Here is a 20,531-nt window from a genome sequence, read left to right on the forward strand (position 1 = left end):
CCAAGACGGTCTGCCTCTGCAGTGCAAAAGGCGTATCTTCGATATTGTAGCAAACACGACGCACTGTACTGAACTATTGCATTCGCCGGCAACTGACTATTTGGGTCGAACACTATCAATCCCTAGGTGCTTTCGATCGAATTCAACTCAGATAGGCGGCATTCGTCTCTTTGTGAATTACCTGGTACATGGGCTGCGCTGCAAACCAACCGATAAAGGGACTTCCCAGCGTTTTATATGCGTCCATTGCCTCCTCGTCGCTGATAGCTTTCACTGGGATGCCACGACCCGCAGCGATAGTGTCGATCGTCAATTGACTATAGCAAACCTTCTCCAGGGTGGCGTACCAAAAGGCTGTTTCCTCGATTGTTCTTCCCACCGTGAGCGGGCCATGATGTTGCATTAGCACGGCCTTGTTGTTTCCAAGTGCTTCTGAAACTCGGTCTCCTTCTTCGGTCGACAAGACGATTCCGTGGTATTGTTCGTAGACCGAATGATCCTGAGTGCAATTAGCAACCAACTCGAGCAGTAGAAATGGGAGTTGACCAACATTGTAGAACGCGCATGCGTCCTGGGTTGTCATATCCAAAGTCTTGCCGAATGCACAGAACGTACGAGCGTAGATGCTGTGGCAGTGAGCCGCACAGTTGACGTCGGGACGCTCCATGTGGATTGCAGCAAGAATCAGATAAGCTGCCTTGTTGATGACCCGAACTGGACCACCGGCAAGGATAACACCGTCGTGATCGAGTTGTACCAAGTCCGACCGCTTGAGGTGGGCAAAGGGCACTCCTAGTGGATTGACCCAGAATGTGTCCGGGTCAACAGGATCTCGCAGTGTAACATGACCTGCGACACCATCGTCGAAGCCGTATTTTGCAAAAAGTCTGAATGTCGCTGCTAATCGACCTTTGAGATATTCTCGTTCTTCGTACTTGTCATCAAATACCGGTGGCTTGGGCAGAGACTGCTTGGAAATCCTTGCATTGTCGGCTTCCTGCAAAGAGCTGCCCTTGGTGACAGACTGAAGTGTTGTTGTCTGCGAGGACGACATCATAATTCTCGATAAGGTGATTGACCGAGATATCAGATGAGGAGCCCCCAGGTTCTAGACCGGAACACACAATCAGATATATGCCTGTGGCGTTCCCCAATCTCTTTCTCCTGGGTCCTGCCCCAGTCCAAGCCCGCGCTGGCACCATCATTTGTTTCTACAACTGATCGAGAGAAAAGGTGGTAGGTATACTACGAGATATACCGGGAACCAATTAGGCTCTCAATACTGCTGTCTCGATCCGCATGTATCAGGGAAAGATGCATCTAAGCACCGTCCAACCACAGCCGAATGGTCCACAGCCGAATGGTTAGCGTGCTTCTGCCAGAGCCGTATTATTAACTCTCCCCTTGCTAATTTTCTGCTGCTGGATCAACCCTCCATCTCATCCATCAACCGCGACCACTCAACACCACCGATGGAGAATCCCAGAATCACTTGGGACAACCAAGACATGAGGCTTCCTGGTCATCACCCACCCCGAGCAAGAACACGCCGATTGAAAGCATGCAAGAGATGTCATGCGCGTCGAATCAAATGCGATGCCTCTGGCATCGGGCCCCCTTGCTCGAATTGCCAGCACGCTCGAGCCAGTGACTGCAGTTTCATTGAAACTAGGCGCGCAAGGTAAGCCTCCTCTCGTGTCTCTTATACTCCTACCCCCTGAAACCACTTCTCGGTTTGATGTCAACGTGTACCCAAACAGAGGCCCGGCTGGCCGCTTCGTAACTACGACATTGCCGGAGACGCCTCGAAGCCAAACCCCAAGCACGCTCTCCGAAACCTCATCCAGCAATCCCGACACTCAATCTACTCCAGGGAATGCGCAAATTGACAGGTCGGTCCACGAAGTAGGTTACGGTCTGGATCTAACAAAACTCTGCTTCTCGCAAAAGCATCACGGTCCGGGCATCGTGAAGACAGCTGAGAATGGGGAAAGTGTGTCGTTAACATTGAATAAACACAAGCTAGATCGAGAGACGCAGGACCCTCGTACCCCCTTGTACGAGAAACACTCTGGCTTCATTGGTGAAAGCTGGTATGCGTCTTTCCTCCTACGAGCCAGCAATCATGAAAACGACAAACTGCGACAGTACATCCCCTACGAGCATGACCAACACGGCCAAACCCACGAGCCTGGAGGTGCAAACAGTGGTTTATGGCAAAAACCAGTGCGTGAACAGCTTCCCGATGACCTCCCACCACAAGCTTTGAGAGATGGCTTGGTGGAGGCTTACTTCACACGCTTTCATGTCCTCTATCCTATCCTGAACAAGACTGAGTTCCTCTTGGCTCTTCGGGACGGCTACGTACCGATTGTATTGCTCCGCTGCGTTCTATTCATTGCCTCGGTGCACTGCGATATGAACATACTTCACCGAATGAGCTTTGAAAGCCGCGCCGATGCCAAAGACGATCTTTTCACCCGTGCCAGAAGATGTCTCGATGAACATCCAGAGGAGACTCGTTGCTTGCAGATGATGTGCTCCTTTTTACTGCATTTCTGGTTCGGTCAGCCATATGGCATAAGGGATCCCATGTGGTGGCTTGCTATTGCTGTTCGACTTGCCGAGTCTATAGGAATGCATCGTAGTATTGACAAGAGTCATATGGCGCTAGACACCAAGGCACACTGGAAACGAGTATGGTGGTGTTTATACGTGAGTTCTACGGATCCAGTTGACGCAGATGCAGACTTGACTAACCCTCACGGAGATTCGTGACCGTCAGGTATCATTGTCCGCAGGAACTCCAAGTTTGATCAATGACTTGGACTGCGACGTCGAGGAGCTTACTCTTGAAGATTTTCCCGATGAGTCCGAGGCCACTGCAAGATACGTTATGGCTCAGGCCAATCTCTCGCGGATAGGTAGGGGCACCCATTTCGAGGCTGTCTAACCCTGAGATCTAACTTTGCAAGCTTCGAACATCTACTTCTGCCATCTATCGCCTTCACGTATCATCCTGACCGAGGCGCAAAGCCATCGCATTGCGTCTGAGAAAGAAATACAAAACACTCTTGATCTATGGTATAACAGTCTGCCAGCGCTTCTGCGCGACGACCATCAGGGGTCACATTTGACTGTGACGCTCAGAATTGTCCATACGTACGTCTCACTCAGATTCTGCGATTTAAACTGGGTTGACCCATTTACAGCTATTGGAAAATCGAATTCGTCCAACGACTTCGGCGCATGAGTTGGACCTCTCACCCTCCTAGATTGGATGATTACACGGATCCAATCGAGTATGCATCCAGTATCACCCGTGACGTGGAAGACGCTTTGTTACATTACAAGCCAGAGTGCTTCCCAATGATTGTGTATGTACCGCACCACCTAATCATCGACTACCAGCTTCTCATACATCTAACTTCGTAGTATCACCGCCATTTTTGCTGCCATGACCATCCAATATATCGGCTCGCAGACTTCAAACAGACACCTCAGGCAGCTGTTGATCCAGAAACTGCGATCCAATCTGATTAGCTTGCGACAATTCGAACAATGCTACGTTTTAGCAGGATGGATTCGCAATATCTTCGAGAGCACCATGCAGAAAGAAAGCAGATCGCCGTTGCAGACCAGTCATGAGTTTCGTGAGCCAGGTGGGTATATAGTCAACAACACTCCAACAGACACGACTTCGGACACTGATCAAGAATCAGTCCGGTTTGCCGAAGAAAATTCAACTTATCCCACAAACCTCGACATGGACCTGTTCAGTATGATGGCGGAGGATGTGGAGCAGATGGCTGGATCTTTAGGAACAGACCTTCCAGAATCTCGGGTACTATATTTTCATGGATGATATACAGCCCATATACATGACTAAAGTTTCTTAAAATGTAACAGGATGGCACATTCTGCACAGTGCTCTAGCTCATCTAGCTAAGGCTTGATTGCGTCGTAAGATTGAAATTTGACGATAATGAATCATTGGCTAAGACCGAGACTGATTCGAGATCAGGGGCAAGGCCGCTTCTAGACCTGTAGGCTATCTAGTTCGCTAGTTCTGATAGGGATAGATAGACACTCCTAAAGATATCTAGGCGTAATCGTGTTTCGTGCCGTCTAAATTACCGTAAGTACCTCCTACCCATTCGGCTATGGAGACGGACGGCGAAGGTTTCGGACGGTGAATATAGCTCGACAGCTAATTCAAACCCGGTAGTTCCTTGGTGAATAATAAGAACAACAATCTTTCGAACAGCTGGCCGTCTTATATCTATTCATTCCTTTTGAAGTATATTGCCTTAACTGTCGTGACTTGAGCCGTGTTAGCATATCAACCTCTTTCGGGCACGAGACCCAGCCAGCAAAATAACAGCAGAAGGCAGGATCGGAACTTCTTTCGTCTCAAGGCATACATCAAACAGCAACATATCACTGCATCACTCTTTCACACACACAAAACATGGTTGACGCCCAAGCTCTGGCCGATGGAGTCATTGGCGCCTTCAACGAGCCCGACGCACAGATCCGAGCAAGACAAATCAGATGTCTTTGGACGCCGACTGGTCAACACTTCGGCGGGTTTGTGGCCAAAGGATACCCAGATCTTGAGGTCGGTATCCAGGGTTCGCACGATAACATCGTGATCAAGAACGGATGGAAATGGCGGGCGTACAATGCCCAGGTCAAAGAAAACATTGTGTTTTTCATGTTCGACGGAGTCTCCCAGGAGGGAAAGGTTGAGGCTTTTGGATCGTACGTGCTTGAGCTGGCGGACGACGGCAGTATTGAAAAGGACTATACGTTTGTGTTGCAGAGTCGGTATGCACCAGACGATATCTAGGACCTGCCATAAGACGGCGCCTGTATATAATAGAACAGCTTATGTATCGCGCCGCAGTTGATTATATACGGCATCTTATAACATAACATTGAGGCATCTTGTCGGTCGATTAATATCAAGCTCACAGCACTCTAGATGTTTCTTTCACGATCAAGGTAAAATGTAATACCAAGTGATTTGGTTATCTTATTCCGCATTTTATTATAACTGATTAAAAGAACACAAACCATCCTACCACAGCAACTACTGAGCTCTCAGTCTCACCCTCAAGGCCTCAAATCAGTCGATACAATACTTCGCATTTCCACCTCTTCCTCTTTCGTTCCGTAGAGCACTTAATGTTCAACTAGGTGGCACGATAAGACGGCAATTCGTGCGCCAGTCGTCGATATTTCTCGGCGGTCCTTGCTCTGGCCTTCTTGCCCCAGAACAGGAGAGGAATAGGCATAAGCATGAAAAACAGAGCAATCATGGCGGCAGAGATTGTCAGATCCTGAAGCCCGACTGCCTTGAGCCACGGGGACAGCCCAAACTGAACGGCAATCGAACAGACGTTACGAGCAAACACCACGGCAACAAGAACGTCTCCAACCAACTATTCAGCCCAATTTGCATCACGTCAGTCTCCAAACAATAATCAGGACATAGAAAGCTGCATGGAGGATATGATCTTACATCTTGATAGCAGTCAGTTACATATGCGATAGAGACATCGCCCATAACAATCCAAGCGAAGCCGAAGAGGCCAAATCCTACGGCAATGAATGCCCAGTGAAGCTCCTAGCAGATATGTCAGTTGTGTACTTAGAATTGAGTAGCTTGGTGCGGGTAGGGCTCGGATGCATACATGTGCTAGGCCCACTCCCACCATCAGAATGCCTGCAACGGCTGGAATGGTAGCCATCAATGCCATGTATAGACGCATTTCTGGCTCGAAGACTCCTTTGTTTCTCCCAGAGAGCCAGACGATTGACTTATCGCAAATAGGCCCACCGACAAAGGCTCCGATAATGCTACCAACGTTCACCGAGAAAGTGAGCAGACCTACGCTCGCTGGGCTGAAGTTGTACGGAGGATAAGGGACGATGGAGTCCGTGATCGAGATGAGGGTTGAATACCATGTCGTCAAGGTTCCATAGGTCAAAGCTGCGTAGAACACTGCCGGGAAAGAAAATAATAAGACAAACGGCTGGTAGAAATGGTGCTTGATGGGGGCATCTGTGTTGGTAAATAAGGCGAGACGCTGGAGGTATGTCTTCCGTTTGATGAGTGGGTTGATGGCAGGGCGGGTCGCTGTCGAAATAGTCGTCTGCTGCTGCTGCTCCTCAGTATCATGTGCTGGTGCTAGGGTATCCTGCGATTTTCCTTTGGGATCCTGTTGTGGTGGTATGGCTTCCCGAATCGGCTCGCCGTGGAGAGCAGGAATGTACTTGGATTCCTCGAAGAAAAAGAACACCAGGAGCAGGTTGACACCAAGGAAAATGGCACACCACCTCCACATCCACCTCCAGTCTTGACCCATGACAATATAGCCTGCTGCAAGAGGACCTAGACACGACCCTGAAGTCTGCACCAGCACAAAGAGTGCGCTCATCGTGGCACGCTGATGGACGAAGTATAGGTCGACGATGGTAATTTGAAGCAGCGTCTCACTAAGACCACCACCTAGGCCGGAGATAAAGTACGCTGCGATCAATTCGCCCCTGGAATGCATCTCGGACAACCATACTCCTGCGGCAAATTGGATGCAGGAGCTGAACAAGTACAAGGGCCGTCGACCCAATTTGTGGAGCCAGGGCAAGAACAGCACTGAGCCTATGGCCATGCCTGTAAAGCACAAGGCAAGCGCTTTGGTAAAGTCGCCAAAGGCAAAGTTGAGGTCTGCCACGAGCATCGCGTAGGGAATATAGAGAATGTTGATCAGGACGAAGGTAAAGAACACGAAAACGGATGCGGATCCGAAGTTCACCACTTTGAGCCATTTCGGCCAGTTCTGTCGAGTCAAATCAGTACCAGATCAGAGTGTCGACATGATCTCGAGCTGCGAGAGAAGCTACTTACCAGAGGATCATTTGGATCTGAGGTCGGTTCTGGAAACAATACGACCGCGGTATCGCCGTCGCCTCGCACTGTAATACAGAAGTAAGTCCACTGGTCATTGTGTGAGGAGGAAAAAAGTCCCCGACCTTCCTTCAGCATGAAGGTACCAGGAATCTGGTTCACCTCATCTTTTGGCCTGGCAGACGAGCTGGACGTTGCGGCCATCTTCTCGGTACTATTATTCATAGTTGTTTAAAAGAGTATCCTTAGAATGTTGTTATACATCGAAGTGTTTTGGTATATCCAGTGCGTTTTTTGTAGTCTTTAATATTTAGACCACAACTCAGTAGACGCAGCAGCACCATGGACATGCAGGTCCAATAGCCTCAGGCAGATAAGGCAGTGTCTCAAGTTCAATCTGATATGTATATGGTGGAGACTACCCCGGGTTACCGTTATCTCTCAGGCTGCATTATCTACTTGTGTACGTCCACAGGCTATGGTGGAAGATCACCCCACATAGCGGAGCCCGCAAAGGCTACTCCGTAGACTTTCCTCTTTCGACCATTGCCTGTCGTAGCTTACCATTCGGCTCTATATTGCGAATCATAGGGCAAAAGAGATAGGATAGCCACCATTACGCTTGTGAACAATTACCAATCATATAATGACCTTCCCGAAGCGCCGTACAGCCACCAAAATATATAGGCTGACGGCCCCGGGGCCTTCCGAATAGCTCCAGTTCTCAATAAAATCACATCGCCATAGATGGCAACATATCTAGTCACATGTCCCTCGGGGCAGCAAGGGAGAGCCATCATCCAGCATCTTCTCGCTGCTGGTGTCAAGATCCACGCAGTGGCACGAAACATTAGGAGTGTACAAGCTTGCCTTCTGAAAAAGCAAGGTGTTGTACTCTTTGAAGGCGACAATGACAACTTCGCCGTCTTCCACAAGGCTGCCCAAGGCTGCAGGGGGATATATCTAAATTTGCAGCCATCACCAACCGATAAAAATGCGCAGCAAAGGCAGACCCGCGGGATTGTACAAGCGTGCAAACAGGCCGGGGTAGAGACCATTGTGTTAGCAACCGCCTATTTCACTGGCGACAGCAGCAAGTGGGACAGTCCACTCGACAAAAGGAGTGGCGTGCGAGGCTACTACATCGCTAAAGCAGAGATGGAAATGATGGTCCGCGAAGCTGGCGTCAAGCACTACACGATCTTGCGCCCCGCGTGGTTCCACGCCAATTACCTGCTGCCGTACAGCGTCTGGCACTTTCCTGGACTCAAGGACGGTGGCGAGCTTGTGCACTCATACGAGGATGGCGTGAGAATGGCACATATTGACGAGGACGACATTGGCAAGTACGGTGCCGCGGCGCTGTTGAACCCCGACAGATTTGGTGGTCAGGAAATTGACCTTGGAAACGAGAACTTGACGATACAAGAGGCCGCCAATATTATCCAGAAGGTCAGCGGACGCCCGATTAGAGTCAGGAAGCGCAACCAAGAGGAAATCATAGCGGCAAGGAATATCGTTCCCACACAGACATTCCAACTATGGGCCAATATGGTCGACCTCACCATTGATGGAGAACAAGTTCAGCGGAGTTATGGAATTCGTCTAACTACCTTCGAGGAGTACCTTGAGAGAGAAAAGCACAGGCTTCTGAAATCACTCCCTTATTAAATCGTATAGTGGAGGGCTATCTAACTATAGCCCTAACAAAAAATCGAGGCCTTTCGTTTTCGGTATATTTCGAATTGACTACTTAGGACACTCGTACCTTATTATTTACAACACACACCGGTCTAAGGCTGTTTCGTCAGTATCACTAGATCATACCAGGAATATCAAGATATGAAAGGAAGAAACTCCATCCTCTCATCAATGATGAATATCATTAGTACGCCACTTTAAACGTTGGGAATCGTATAGCTGAGACTTAGCCGAACGCGAAAATCTTCGTTGCCAGCGTGCTAGGAACCCAATCCCAAAATATACTTGCAATCCCAAACATTTTGCAGTATACAATCAAGAGACTTAGGAGCTGTCATCTTTGATCGATTGGCTGAAAATGAGGGTATAAGGACAGTGAGTGTTGAGGGAGGATGAGAGAATATCAAGCTAGTGAAAGTAGCATGAGGTAGTAGTCTCGTCAATATCTGCGGCGACATGCTTTGCCGCGAGCAGGCTTTCCACACGTTGGCATATGACGGATGGATCGCTTGTGAGTTGCGTGGATCAAAGAAGGACTGGAGAAGTGAAGTTCATGATTATCATTCATTACTTAATGCCGAGGTGTCTGCAGGACGACGCCATATAAGGCTATCCCTTCAATATAAGCTCTGCAAGGCTATAAACAAAACACACTGTATATGTCTTGAGATGTACCTATTTCCAACAAGACACAGTACGGGTATTGAAACATCAACTGTCGACTGAAAGAAGAGCTTGAAACAGCGCCGTCATAAAGAGTCGAGCCCGCTCTTCGAAAAGATGTTCTGAAGCGATTCCGAATACCGTTATATCACGAATCCATGCGCGACCCGAATGTGTGTTACTGGTCCACTTCCATCCTGTCCAGTATCAGGTTCACTTCGTTGCCATTCCCCGAACCTCCATCCATCTCCGCAATCAGGGCTGAGGCTTTTTGTTTCAGCTCTTGCACGACCTTTCTCGTGTATTCGAAGCTGCCCGTGCCCTCCATATACTGAACCGCGTATTTCTTGACTTCGACGTCCGTGGGTTTCTGCTTGAGGATATTGATAAGTTGTAGGTTGGAGGGATTGCTCCTGATGGAGTGGATGACGGGGAAGGAGAATTTGCCTTCGGTCAAGTCCTCACACAGGCCTTTGTTCTTAGTATAGACGCTGGAAGACAAGTTGAGGTAGTCGTCGCATATCTGGAACACCAACCCCATCAGGTTGACGAGGGGTACGCAGTCTAGTCGGCCCTTCTCAGGCGACTCGGCCTGCATCAGCTTGACGGCTAGACGGAACAAGCCACCGGTTTTGTTCTGCACCATTTCGAGGTAGTCGTCTTCCGTTGGACACGTGAGAGTGTCACGCCAGTAAAGATCCATTCCTTGGCCACGATGGAGGTTGAGCATCTCGCTGGTGAAGATCTCAATGGCTTCTTCCTTATTCTCCAGGTGTTGCAGTTCTTGCAGAGCGAGGAAGTAGACATAATTGGCGCTGTTGATGGTCTGGGCCGTACCAAAGATGTTGTGCGCCACAGGTATTCCTCTCCGCAGGATGCTACCGTCCTGCACATCATCGATCAAGAGTGAAGATGTGTGTAGCATACCGACGACTTTCCTGATAACCTCGAGCGATCGGCTAGGAACATGAAGGAAGCCGTCGAATGCCGTGATAAGGGCCGACCTGATATCCTTGCCTGGGTGTGAGAACAGGTAGTCGTAGGGTCCTAGGATGATCTTCTCCTTCTGCTCCGTCCAGTCTCCCATTGTCCGCCGAGGTATGATATTTTCCGGAGTAGATTTCTTTTTAGAATGCCTGCGCCGGATGCCATTCGTGACGTCGACCAGCGCTGGTGGAGGGCTCAGCGAAGGGGGGAGTGAGTGGTGCTTGGACGCGATCCAAGTATCCTCCGGAAGCGGCTTGAGGACGGATTTCGAGGGCTGATGTTGCACGCCATTGGAAACTCCGGCAGAGCTGTAGCGGATGGGGATCGCGTTGGGTGAGGTTGGGTTCTCGGAAAGGGTCGACATGTGTGGGAGAGCCCAACCGGTTCAGGCGAGAACGAGCATGTGAAAGGGTTCGGTTGCTTCTTCGAGAGCGGTAAGTGGTGGTCAAAAGCAGATGAAAGCAGGAGGGACGATGAAGGTTGACAAAGTTGAAAGGTGCTGAGCTCGAGCTCGAAGTTGATTTCTTTCGTGAACTGGCATTCGACGCCCTCAGGCATCAACATCAAGTCACGGTGTTTTAGATAGGCGCATATGTGCAATCGAGGCCGTCATGTGCTGGAACGTATGACGAAACCACAAGGCTTTCTCATTCTGCACCATTAATAATATACTACTAGGTACGTAGGGCACCTAAGTAAGGACCATTATGCCAGACGGCTCCTAGGCCGCGTTAGCCACTCGGATCGGGCGGGTTTGGCACCGAAAGGCAAGATACAGGTACTAGTAGAACGCTTAAGAAGGCGCCTTAGGTGCTACGTCCGGGATCTTCAGGCGTCTGGCGCACGATCCAGGCAGGAAGTCGGGGCATCATCACAAGGCGCCTAGTCTAACACTAGTGCAACTACAGGTAGAAATATAGGCACCTGTTTATTAGTTAGTACTACTAGTACTAGCTAGCAGTCCCTCGCAATTGGAGGGCCATAATGTTTGGATCTAACTTGTTGCGGCCTTGACAACCATTTCGCCATCTGCTCACGATCGTAGTACCTACCGAGTAGGTTCTCTCTATACGAAAGAGCGCAACTGGAACTCGGCTCTTTTGCATTGCAGTCACCCATCTTGAAGCTACTATCCATCTTATATTACGACTTCCAGCATGGAAACCCTTCTTTCGCACTCATTCGACTACCTTTCCTCCACTTCGCCCCAAAAGATTCGCAAAGGATTACGACAGGTCGAAGGGTTGCTTGCGCAACTATGCCTCTCCAAAGCCTCCGTTGTCGACCGTCGACAGTCTATGTTGCTTCTTGGGACATCCCCTTCCCATTCAGGCAAAAGATTGTGTGAGCTGACCGAGGATCTGGCGTTCCGCGAATTCTTCAAATTACAACAGAGCTTCCAATGGAATATCGCTATGAGACTGGTTGCTTGTCTGGAGCGGCTCTTGGGCAAAGAAAGCAACGGGACAAATGACCTGCTGGTGACCCAGACACTGGACCTTATTCAGGGGGTGCTTCTGCTACACCCGCCTTCACGGGCGCTTTTCAGTCAAGAAATCTACATGAATGTAGGTGCTTCGACTCTAAAGTCCGGTCAGACTGAAGCGGCTAATCTCCCCTAGTTATTCCTAGACCTCCTGGATCCTTCAAACTGCCCAGCCATTCAATCCGCCACCATCATGGCCCTTGTCACCTGCCTGCTCGATCACCCACAAAATACGCGAACCTTTGAAGCGATCGATGGCCTCTTGGTCGTAACTTCACTCTTCAAATCCCGCAGCACTTCGCGCGAAGTCAAACTAAAGCTCGTCGAATTCCTATACTTTTACCTCATGCCAGAATCGTCCGCCCCCAAGATGTCGGCATCAACATCAACCACCAACACCGCGATCCTGGGTGGGCGGGGAAGAGAACTGATTGCTGCATTTGACCGACGGCGAGAGCCGGTCAACGGCACCGATGGAGGCCAGAAGCCAACAGGTGATACAAGGACGACGCATGAGAAGCAAAACCTACTGGGGAAATACCTGGCCAATGTTCAAGACCTGGTGGAGGATTTGAAGGAGGGAGGCGGCGTCTTCGGCGTGGGAGCCAGATAGCAAAGAACGAGGGTTTGCGCAGTTGTTGATTGTTTGAGATACCCAGTCTGCGGCACAGAACTGCGCTGAACGACTTTGCGCGTCCTGCTTTGAGTTCAACCGATGCGAGTGGTTTACTTGCTTCGATGCGGAACGGGTTTCTGTCTTGCTTTCTTGTCTTTTGTTTGGATGCTGGACTTCGGGTGGATTACCCCCGAACATGTATAACTAGATGTCGCTTTTCGGTGTGTACTTTTGCATCTGACACTTCTCCGGCTTGACTTCGTCAACTCGGACATGTCACAGACTGGCGAGAAAACATGTTCCTACTTGACTATGTACCCCTGGAGAATATCGTATGGTTGAACGTTGCAGGATAAGGCAACATAGAATCCACTTGTTGTCACAAAAAGTACGCCTCGACTGTCTTTGTGACTCATCGGTCGATGCTAATGAATGGTGAGGGGAAGGGATTGGCAGTCTCATGGGGTAAGGAGCAGGAGTTGGTATAAAATCGTTTTGATTAACGTCTCGCGTCAATTTCCAACCAGATAAACCCGACAAGCGCAACATAAGCGTGTACACCTTCCAGGATCGGTGTATCATCGGCTACCTGACAAGAATCTCCCCAGCAGGACAAGTTATTGTCGTCGATATAGGTGGTTCACATGTTGGGTACGACTTGAATGCAGGCTATGAACGATAGTACAGGAGGCCATCCATAGTTTAACCTTCAATCTTGGTCTATATTACGAGGTTGCACTGGTAGCAACACCCATACCTCATCACTCCCAAGGCATCGAGATGGCAATCCCGCCCTCGACAGATACATCCATCCGGTACCTTTCCACAGCCCAGGCTTACGACTTATGGGCTGACGTATACGATACCGATGGGAACTTCCTTCAAGCACTCGACAGCATTGAGATCAAGACGCTGATGCCACGCATGCTGACACTCCTGGAGATGTCGCAGCTCCCTCGCCCTTGGAGACTGGTCGACCTCGGGTGCGGTACAGGTCGGAACACAGCTGCCTTGCTGGACATCGACAATGCCTCGGTCATAGGTCTCGATGTGAGCTCGGGCATGTTGGAGATCGCTCGACAGCGGCTGGAACAATCAACCCTCCACGGAAAGCTGCACTTGCAGGTGTTTGACATGCTGCAACAGGCCGAAGCCCCAGAGTCTGCAAAGCCCGCTGATGCTGTGGTCTCGACGTTGGTCCTTGAACACGTCCCAGCGGACACCTTCTTCCGCCATGTCGCCCAGATCCTCAACCCTGGTGGCTTCCTGCTGTTGACGAACATGCATCCCGAGATGGGTGGCCTCAGTCAAGCGGGCTTCACCGATCCCAAGACTGGGAAGAAGATTCGTCCCACCAGTTATGCTCACACGCTGACGGAGGTTCAGGCCGCGGCGACCGAAAATGGTTTAGAACTCCTTGGACGGCTTGAGGAGAGGATGGTAGAGGAATCCATGGTACCGCTACTCGGCAATCGATCTCGAAAATGGGTCGGGGTCGCTGTGTGGTTTGGGGGGATCTTCCATAAGAGGAGGTGAGAGAAAAGAGCTCGTCGAGCTCCCGAAGAAGATAGCCTCCATATTTCTGGGTATGCTCAGGCTGAAAAGAACCCGCGCATCAACCGGGCTCTGTGTTGTACGAGGTTCTTATGAGTCTGTAGCGCAAGCTTCAGGGCTGGCTGTTTCCAGTCCAGCTTCTCATCGAGAATGATCTGGGTATATGCGAACAGACTTGCATCGAAGAGACCGGGCGTGGTTTGGCCGAAGTAGAAGTTCTCATCTCCTAGTAAGATCGACAACGACTGTAGGGCTTCTTCCGCCCTCCGATACAATGCTTGTCCGTCAATCACAGTGTTTGTTTTCAACAGCTCCTCCCGTGCAGCATTCCGAAGCTGATATGCGAGGCTGGTTCTGACGGCGTAGGAACTTGAGGTGGATGCAACATAGAGAGGCCATGCAACGGCCTGAAAATTATCTTCGTCCAGATACAAGTAATATAACCACGCACTTCGAAGGACATGATCAATCAGAGCAGTGTACGCATCTTGTCGAATATGTATCGCCTCCTCTTTGCCGCCCTGTGAGACCACCCACCGTGCGATTCGTGCGGTAGGAACCGGAGATGCCGATCTATGGGGGTCATTGGAGGCAGGCAACAAGAAAGGCAGAGCTCCAGTTGGAGAGGCATGGTTGTTGGACGCCCGAGTTCGAAAGGGGATTCCGTGGAATTTCAGATATGCTTGCCACTTCAAGCACGAGGGATTGAACGACGGCGCATCTCGGGCCCGCGGCTCCAGTGTCTGGAATATGTACAGGATGTTCTCGTTTTGATGACGAGGAGCTCTCTGGGGAAGCTCATTTTCAGGGTAGGTGATTAGAGGAAACTTTTCGAAGACGCATTTGACGGGATGAGGCAATGACCACCATGAGGTTGTCGAAAGCTCCGGCGACTTGGGTTTGTTAGGAGTGCGGGCAGTACGCGCTGTTTTTGGATTGGCGAAGCCGTTGCTGTTGATATCGGTGTTCTCGTGGTCGTGATCGTCCATGCCCGGCCTCATGAGCGTAGGTAGCGTTCGACCCTCTGAATTACAAGAGAACAAAGAACGAAGTGGCGGCAGAAAATCAGGTGTCCACCAACAAAGACAATAGTAAAGTCAGCCTATGTATGCAACAATAGAACCCAAAGCCAAGTGGAATGGTAGTCGTGGCGGTCTTTAGGTAACTTGCATTGTGGTCCGGGTTGTAGTTCAAGTTGTCGGTCTCGCCGTCTTGTTTGATGCCGACACTTGACTGGTCAAATCCGAGTCTGGCTCCGTCTCACGTTGCGAACTTCCAAGTCCATAACTGCGCCCTTGACAGCCTCCACCGTTCTGAGATCTCTTTACCTACGCAAGACCGCGCTCTCTTCGACGTCGGAAACATCGAGCGTCCCACCTATCTGCCTTCAGTCGCTTTCACCGCCATGAATCCCACATTCGCTCGTTTGACACGAACACGACCCTGAGATTTTCGGATCAGTAGCACTACCTACACTCTCACGGAACACACGCGCTCATCCGGACGAGACCGCACTATATTGAGTGGCCGAGTCATCCCATTTCTCTGCGGAGGCTTCTTACATTCTCTCCGCCCTTGTACCACGCTCAACTCGCCTACGGATAATCGCATATTCGCCCCTGTCATATAGATTTACCAGGTCCAACCATCAACGCTCTTTCAGGACCATGCAGGATCAACCGGGTGACAAGGGTATTAGCACACCCAAAAGTACGCGTGTGGAGGATGGGAAAATACGAAAGATAAAGCCAACGACTAAAGGGGATTCGACAGCAATCCAACACTTCAACGGCAAAACATACGCCTGTGAATCATGCAAAAGAGGCCATCGAGTGCAGAAGTGTGACCATGGAAGAACGAGACCCATATCCGAGACCAATCAACCAGGTCGACCGTCTGCTGGTCAGAAAAGAGGTTGCCGCTGTCCTAGGAACTGCGCATGCACCACAAAGACGTGCAAATGTCAAAGAGACTGCGCCTGCACGCAGGAAATGTATGTCATTGTGCGGGTCGATGGTCCTCAAACCATCAACCGCGAGGCGACAACGACCCCGCGTCCGGTTTGGGAGGACGAAAATGGGTATACCATGACACTCAAAAAGGTCTGGGCAGACGCAAATGGCAAGGAGATCGACGACGAGGAGTACCAGGCACGGCGACGGCGTATGAAGGAGCGGGAAGAAGGGATGACCTCGACTCCTGAAGTGGACAAATCCAGTTGTTGCAGTTCTAAGAAGACCAAAGAAGAATCCCAATCTCCCTCACATGCTTCCTCGAGCGGTTGTCGACATAGACAGAACATTACCATCTCACAGTCAGAAGCAGACAAGCGCCCAACGGACTCTGCGCAAGATGCTACCCGACCCGGAAAGGACGCATGGGTGGCTACCTGCTCCTGTGGGTCTGGCTGTTCTTGTCTATACTGTCCCGATCACCCTAACAATGAGACCTCGATCAAGCACACTCAACAACAGGTCAAAATCCTCGCGGAACAGGCTTACGCCGGAGAAGGTCTGATGCCCACCTCGGTCACCACAGACAACAATCCGCGGTCATGTATGGGCGGACGCCCGTCGTTCTTTCTTTCGAAGACACCCGGGGTCTCCCAACAGCAGCTCGAGCAATTTTTCCCCGAGGACTCAGACCCTGGTGCAATTTACCTTACCTATCCCATTCAACAACATTCTTGGACGAATCAGCCTCTCAGTGCCCATTGTTCCCACGTACAGTCCCCGGCGACGGCTGTCGCTACATCACCAGATCCCACCGAGAGATATCTCGAACCAGTCAACGAGGTGCCAAGTCTATCTACCCCCTGGGACTTGTTCCCTGTTGATTCTGCTGGTACTTGGGACTTTTCGGATGGTCCCCTGGGCAACACATCGTTCAGCTGGATCGATCTTGACTCTTCTCGAGGTACCGATTACAGCATTGGGCAGGCTACCGTCGCGTCAATAGGGAACCGTAACATGCCAATGATGCTGTCTGCTCCACAAAGTCAGCAGGCGCCTGCCGTGAGTCTGGATACGGCTTCAATGACAGGGCATACCGACTTGGGCCCTCTTGCGACCATGACACCCAACGACTTTAGTGACTCGTGCTGCCAATTTGGCGTGCAAGATGGATTCGTCAACTTTGACGTTGAAACCGCGAACGGCCCCTCGATTGCACCTATACAGGCACCAGACGCCTCTATGAGTCTGACCTTCTCACAGCAGAGTGCGTTTATGGAGCAAACATTGAACAACTTTGATAATCTGGCGATGCAGTCATTTATGGCGCCGCAACCGCAAGCCACACACCATGACCGACCGGGACAAGAAACAGTCGCCGTACACATGAGCAGCATCGACGAGAATCTGGAATCGTGGAACGGATATGACCCGTTGCTGGATAACCAGGAAAAGCCCGTCTTCACAGGCATATCAATCACCAGCCCATCGCCTATTGCCAATGGTTCATGACGATACGGCGCTGACAGAACGGTTTGGTCTGGGAAGGCGATAACATGGCTGGCCAAAAGAAGAATGGAGGATAGAACGAAGCTATGACTAGAGTTTCAATGCTCAGACACAATCGTGGATACATCATGCTTGCACTAGATAAGGATATAGCAAGATCCACGCCTTGCCTGTGATCGATAACATATATCACCCTGGTCTGGCGTTGATTCCTCTGTCTGCCACCGCCAGCACCAACGCCTAGGCTCTGTGTGCCCTGTTGATTTCCCTATCGACTATGATACGATCCTTCAGCGAACAGAACGGTCAAAATCCACATGGCGGATCCCACTATCGACACGTTCGATCCGAGCCTTGACAGAAATCACATTGATGAACTCGACGCCATTGACGAGCATGACTCCGTTATCGCCTATCTTCACTTCCCCACGGTTCATACCTGGCTTGGAGAACGAGAAGGTTCTAGTACGCTTGTGCGCATGACCTCGTGGCGAGGACTTGGGACGTGCCTTTGAAGGAGTATCCAACCGGGACGGTAGAGACGAGCTGGACCGAGAGATATTGCTGTTGTCTGGGTCTGGATCCGATTGAAAACCCGCATTCGATTGAGGCCGACGTCTTGAATGAACCAGCGACGTCGCCCTGCTCGCTGTTCTGAAGATTCCGCCAATTGGTGTCTTCGTCCCTGATCTCGCCGCCCGATTCGACATCGATTTGGCACGTACTAACACCCCAACACGATCGACCGTACTGGCCGTGAGACTTTTCCGCGGTGGGAGCTCCCCCCTCTCCTCCCCCTCCTCGATAGTGCTCGAGGTATGCGGCGGCTGTGTTCCCATGAACAGGACAGTTGACGCCGGCGATTCGAGCCGCATAGAAGTTGTTGTTCCGGTAGGCACTGGTAGGGTTCCCGCTCGGCGCAAGCTTGTGGTTTGACTCCGCGACCTTAGTCTGCCATGGAGCCTAGAGCGCGGCCGTGGAGAATCATGGTCAATAGGAGCTTCGTTGCGGAATCTGGGTATGTCGGGACCCGGGCATGAACCAAGGCATTGGCTGGAGTAGCCCTGGGATTTGATTTCCAGCTGGACATGATGTTTGCCTCTAACGAGGATCGACTGCGGCGGAGAGTCTACTCGGGCGTGTATGTGGATGGGAGATATGGTGGAGCAAGTGTGGTGCTGCAAGTCAACGAGCTCGGTGTGGTCGCGTGAGTTAAGCATTCGATGGCACCAGGATACTTCCCAGCCCAACCCATGAATCGCTGATCCTGACGCCCAGCCTGTTCGTCTGTTTGATCGTCTCGAGGGCAAGTCCGATTTGGGCGGGTCGTGCGTGGTACAAACACGGCCCCCATCGTGTCTCGCAAACAAGAACTCTCCACCGTTAACTTCCCAGTTACCACCGCCCATTGCATCACCGCTCCAGACCCGCTTAACGACTTGCCAGGCGGACTTCACGGCGCTGCTGAGGAGGGAGCGCTGGATATATTCCGGTGCTTTGTTTCCTAACGACAGAGTTCGGTGCATTCCCAGGATGTCGTATAAGCGCGTGGATGGGTCGGCGTATACAGGAAAGGGGCATTGCGTGAGATCCGTATAAGATCGGATTAGAGATGGCAGGCCAGGCCCGACGATGATCACCGATGGCGGCGGATGTGAAACAGGTTTCGAGCCGTTTTTCGTCGGGTTGGCACAGATGTCGTTGGCGAGTCTCTGAGATGGATGGAATGGTGATTCGGGGCATGACAATCGACGGACATATTCTTGACAATTTCCACAAAAGAAATGGCGAATGAAGATGACCAGGACTCGTTCCTCTACTGGCTCGGAGGTGTCGACAGAGCCGAAGAGGGAGCCAAAGCGCACGCCAGTGCCATCCGAGGAGTAGATCTCTTGTTCGAATGCTTCCTTCACTGCTGCCGGGGTGGCATTTGATTCGACGGCCATAATAGCCTGCCCTTGGGTAACGATAGTTACTGGACGTCCAGCGTTCAGGATAATCTTGTCGACCTAAGATGAGGGAGGGATGGAAATATACCCTTCTGCAGTTCTGCTGCGTCGCCGGCGACTTCAAAGTTTTTGTTTCTTAAATGGAAGCAGGAATATAGTATAATAAACCTCACGGGACCTCCGGGTTGAAAAGCATGTAATCACACAGAGGAACCTCACCTACCTTGTAACGGGCCACAAGCCATTATGGACTCCCCAGACAGGATGCAGCAATACTGGCAAATGGCGGCGTCATTACGGTTTGCAGTCGCGAGACCGTGGCAAGAAATGAGACTCTTGTTGTCGGAGTACAGTGGTCCGAAACACAGTGCCAGATGCTGAAGCATAGAAATAGCCAGTGAGCAAGGCGGGAATCAGGAGGAAGACACCAAGGGGGTCAGGAGGGGATGGCGTCAGCGTGTATATATGGAGCGTTACAAGGGTGAGACGTGCGCGACCCCCTGAGGCTGATCAGGCGAGGTGGTTTCAGGAGAACCGTCTGCGTCTCAGGACAGAAACCACCTCCTCTTCATCCCCCTACCTTGCCTTTCCTGTGTCGTGTCTACGAGGATATGAAACAAACACTGTGCGTTGCCATTGCGATTTCTATCATCCATGGGCCGCAAACCTGTCATGGTAGCCTACTAGTAGTCAGGCGGAGTTCCCATGTGCCGCTGTCCAACGTCTGGATGCTGTGACTCTGCCGGCTTTACATGATTATTGACATCGCTGACACCGATATAGACAATGCTGTTCAAGGATCGAAGCCTACAATCTGACCAATTGAGCGCAATAGATGATATTGTTATTTTGCGCAGAAAAGCATACTTCTAATGAGTGTGGGTGTATTAAATCAACACATTTTCAATCTCTCAGTCTCTTCCACTTCAGCACCAATCTCAATCTCAACCTCAATCTCAATAATGTCAATCTGGTAATTCTTACTCTTTCCTCATGTGGCCGATGTAGTTTGACCCAGGCACGAATCCTCTTCCGGATCAGCTTCAACCCAGCCACATTCGCGACAGACACGGTACACGAACGGAGGAGAGTGTGATCCGGTTTCCCTGATCACCTGTTGGTGTCTCCGTCCAGCCCTGCGGCAGCCAATGGCTTTCACTCTGCTCGTACCCTGACTTCCATCATCCGCCTTCAGTTGTCT

The 20,531-nt window shown here is 50.8% G+C and overlaps 11 protein-coding genes across 11 annotated transcripts; 6 read left to right on the forward strand and 5 right to left on the reverse strand.

Annotated features, from left to right (window-relative positions):
* Nucleotides 1-142: 142 nt before the first annotated feature.
* Nucleotides 143-1,054, reverse strand: A1O1_01656 (uncharacterized protein; the record flags this gene model as incomplete). Its single annotated transcript, XM_007722568.1, has 2 exons — nucleotides 143-499; nucleotides 551-1,054. The coding sequence occupies 2 exons, from the start codon at nucleotides 1,052-1,054 to the stop codon at nucleotides 143-145; spliced, it is 861 nt and encodes a 286-aa protein (XP_007720758.1).
* Nucleotides 1,055-1,596: 542 nt separating this feature from the next.
* A1O1_01657 (uncharacterized protein) lies at nucleotides 1,597-2,953 on the forward strand (the record flags this gene model as incomplete). The annotated part of the gene is made up of 2 exons (XM_007722569.1): nucleotides 1,597-2,715; nucleotides 2,771-2,953. 2 exons carry the CDS (start codon nucleotides 1,597-1,599, stop codon nucleotides 2,951-2,953), a joined length of 1,302 nt encoding a protein of 433 aa, XP_007720759.1.
* A 1,518-nt stretch (nucleotides 2,954-4,471) lies between these two features.
* Nucleotides 4,472-4,852, forward strand: A1O1_01658 (uncharacterized protein; the record flags this gene model as incomplete). The annotated part of the gene is made up of 1 exon (XM_007722570.1): nucleotides 4,472-4,852. The coding sequence occupies one exon, from the start codon at nucleotides 4,472-4,474 to the stop codon at nucleotides 4,850-4,852; it is 381 nt and encodes a 126-aa protein (XP_007720760.1).
* A 346-nt stretch (nucleotides 4,853-5,198) lies between these two features.
* Nucleotides 5,199-7,117, reverse strand: A1O1_01659 (uncharacterized protein; the record flags this gene model as incomplete). Its single annotated transcript, XM_007722571.1, has 4 exons — nucleotides 5,199-5,447; nucleotides 5,528-5,632; nucleotides 5,700-6,845; nucleotides 6,914-7,117. 4 exons carry the CDS (start codon nucleotides 7,115-7,117, stop codon nucleotides 5,199-5,201), a joined length of 1,704 nt encoding a protein of 567 aa, XP_007720761.1.
* Nucleotides 7,118-7,660: 543 nt separating this feature from the next.
* On the forward strand, nucleotides 7,661-8,584 carry A1O1_01660 (uncharacterized protein; the record flags this gene model as incomplete). The annotated part of the gene is made up of 1 exon (XM_007722572.1): nucleotides 7,661-8,584. The coding sequence occupies one exon, from the start codon at nucleotides 7,661-7,663 to the stop codon at nucleotides 8,582-8,584; it is 924 nt and encodes a 307-aa protein (XP_007720762.1).
* Nucleotides 8,585-9,455: 871 nt separating this feature from the next.
* On the reverse strand, nucleotides 9,456-10,628 carry A1O1_01661 (uncharacterized protein; the record flags this gene model as incomplete). Its single annotated transcript, XM_007722573.1, has 1 exon — nucleotides 9,456-10,628. One exon carries the CDS (start codon nucleotides 10,626-10,628, stop codon nucleotides 9,456-9,458), a length of 1,173 nt encoding a protein of 390 aa, XP_007720763.1.
* Nucleotides 10,629-11,421: 793 nt separating this feature from the next.
* Nucleotides 11,422-12,363, forward strand: A1O1_01662 (uncharacterized protein; the record flags this gene model as incomplete). The annotated part of the gene is made up of 2 exons (XM_007722574.1): nucleotides 11,422-11,832; nucleotides 11,887-12,363. The coding sequence occupies 2 exons, from the start codon at nucleotides 11,422-11,424 to the stop codon at nucleotides 12,361-12,363; spliced, it is 888 nt and encodes a 295-aa protein (XP_007720764.1).
* A 783-nt stretch (nucleotides 12,364-13,146) lies between these two features.
* A1O1_01663 (uncharacterized protein) lies at nucleotides 13,147-13,902 on the forward strand (the record flags this gene model as incomplete). Its single annotated transcript, XM_007722575.1, has 1 exon — nucleotides 13,147-13,902. One exon carries the CDS (start codon nucleotides 13,147-13,149, stop codon nucleotides 13,900-13,902), a length of 756 nt encoding a protein of 251 aa, XP_007720765.1.
* A 56-nt stretch (nucleotides 13,903-13,958) lies between these two features.
* A1O1_01664 (uncharacterized protein) lies at nucleotides 13,959-14,909 on the reverse strand (the record flags this gene model as incomplete). Its single annotated transcript, XM_007722576.1, has 1 exon — nucleotides 13,959-14,909. One exon carries the CDS (start codon nucleotides 14,907-14,909, stop codon nucleotides 13,959-13,961), a length of 951 nt encoding a protein of 316 aa, XP_007720766.1.
* Nucleotides 14,910-15,911: 1,002 nt separating this feature from the next.
* Nucleotides 15,912-17,384, forward strand: A1O1_01665 (uncharacterized protein; the record flags this gene model as incomplete). The annotated part of the gene is made up of 1 exon (XM_007722577.1): nucleotides 15,912-17,384. One exon carries the CDS (start codon nucleotides 15,912-15,914, stop codon nucleotides 17,382-17,384), a length of 1,473 nt encoding a protein of 490 aa, XP_007720767.1.
* Nucleotides 17,385-17,671: 287 nt separating this feature from the next.
* A1O1_01666 (uncharacterized protein) lies at nucleotides 17,672-19,327 on the reverse strand (the record flags this gene model as incomplete). Its single annotated transcript, XM_007722578.1, has 1 exon — nucleotides 17,672-19,327. One exon carries the CDS (start codon nucleotides 19,325-19,327, stop codon nucleotides 17,672-17,674), a length of 1,656 nt encoding a protein of 551 aa, XP_007720768.1.
* Nucleotides 19,328-20,531: the final 1,204 nt, after the last annotated feature.

This window comes from Capronia coronata (genome assembly GCF_000585585.1).
Source record: "Capronia coronata CBS 617.96 chromosome Unknown acBCG-supercont1.2, whole genome shotgun sequence".
Classification (NCBI taxonomy): domain Eukaryota; kingdom Fungi; phylum Ascomycota; class Eurotiomycetes; order Chaetothyriales; family Herpotrichiellaceae; genus Capronia; species Capronia coronata.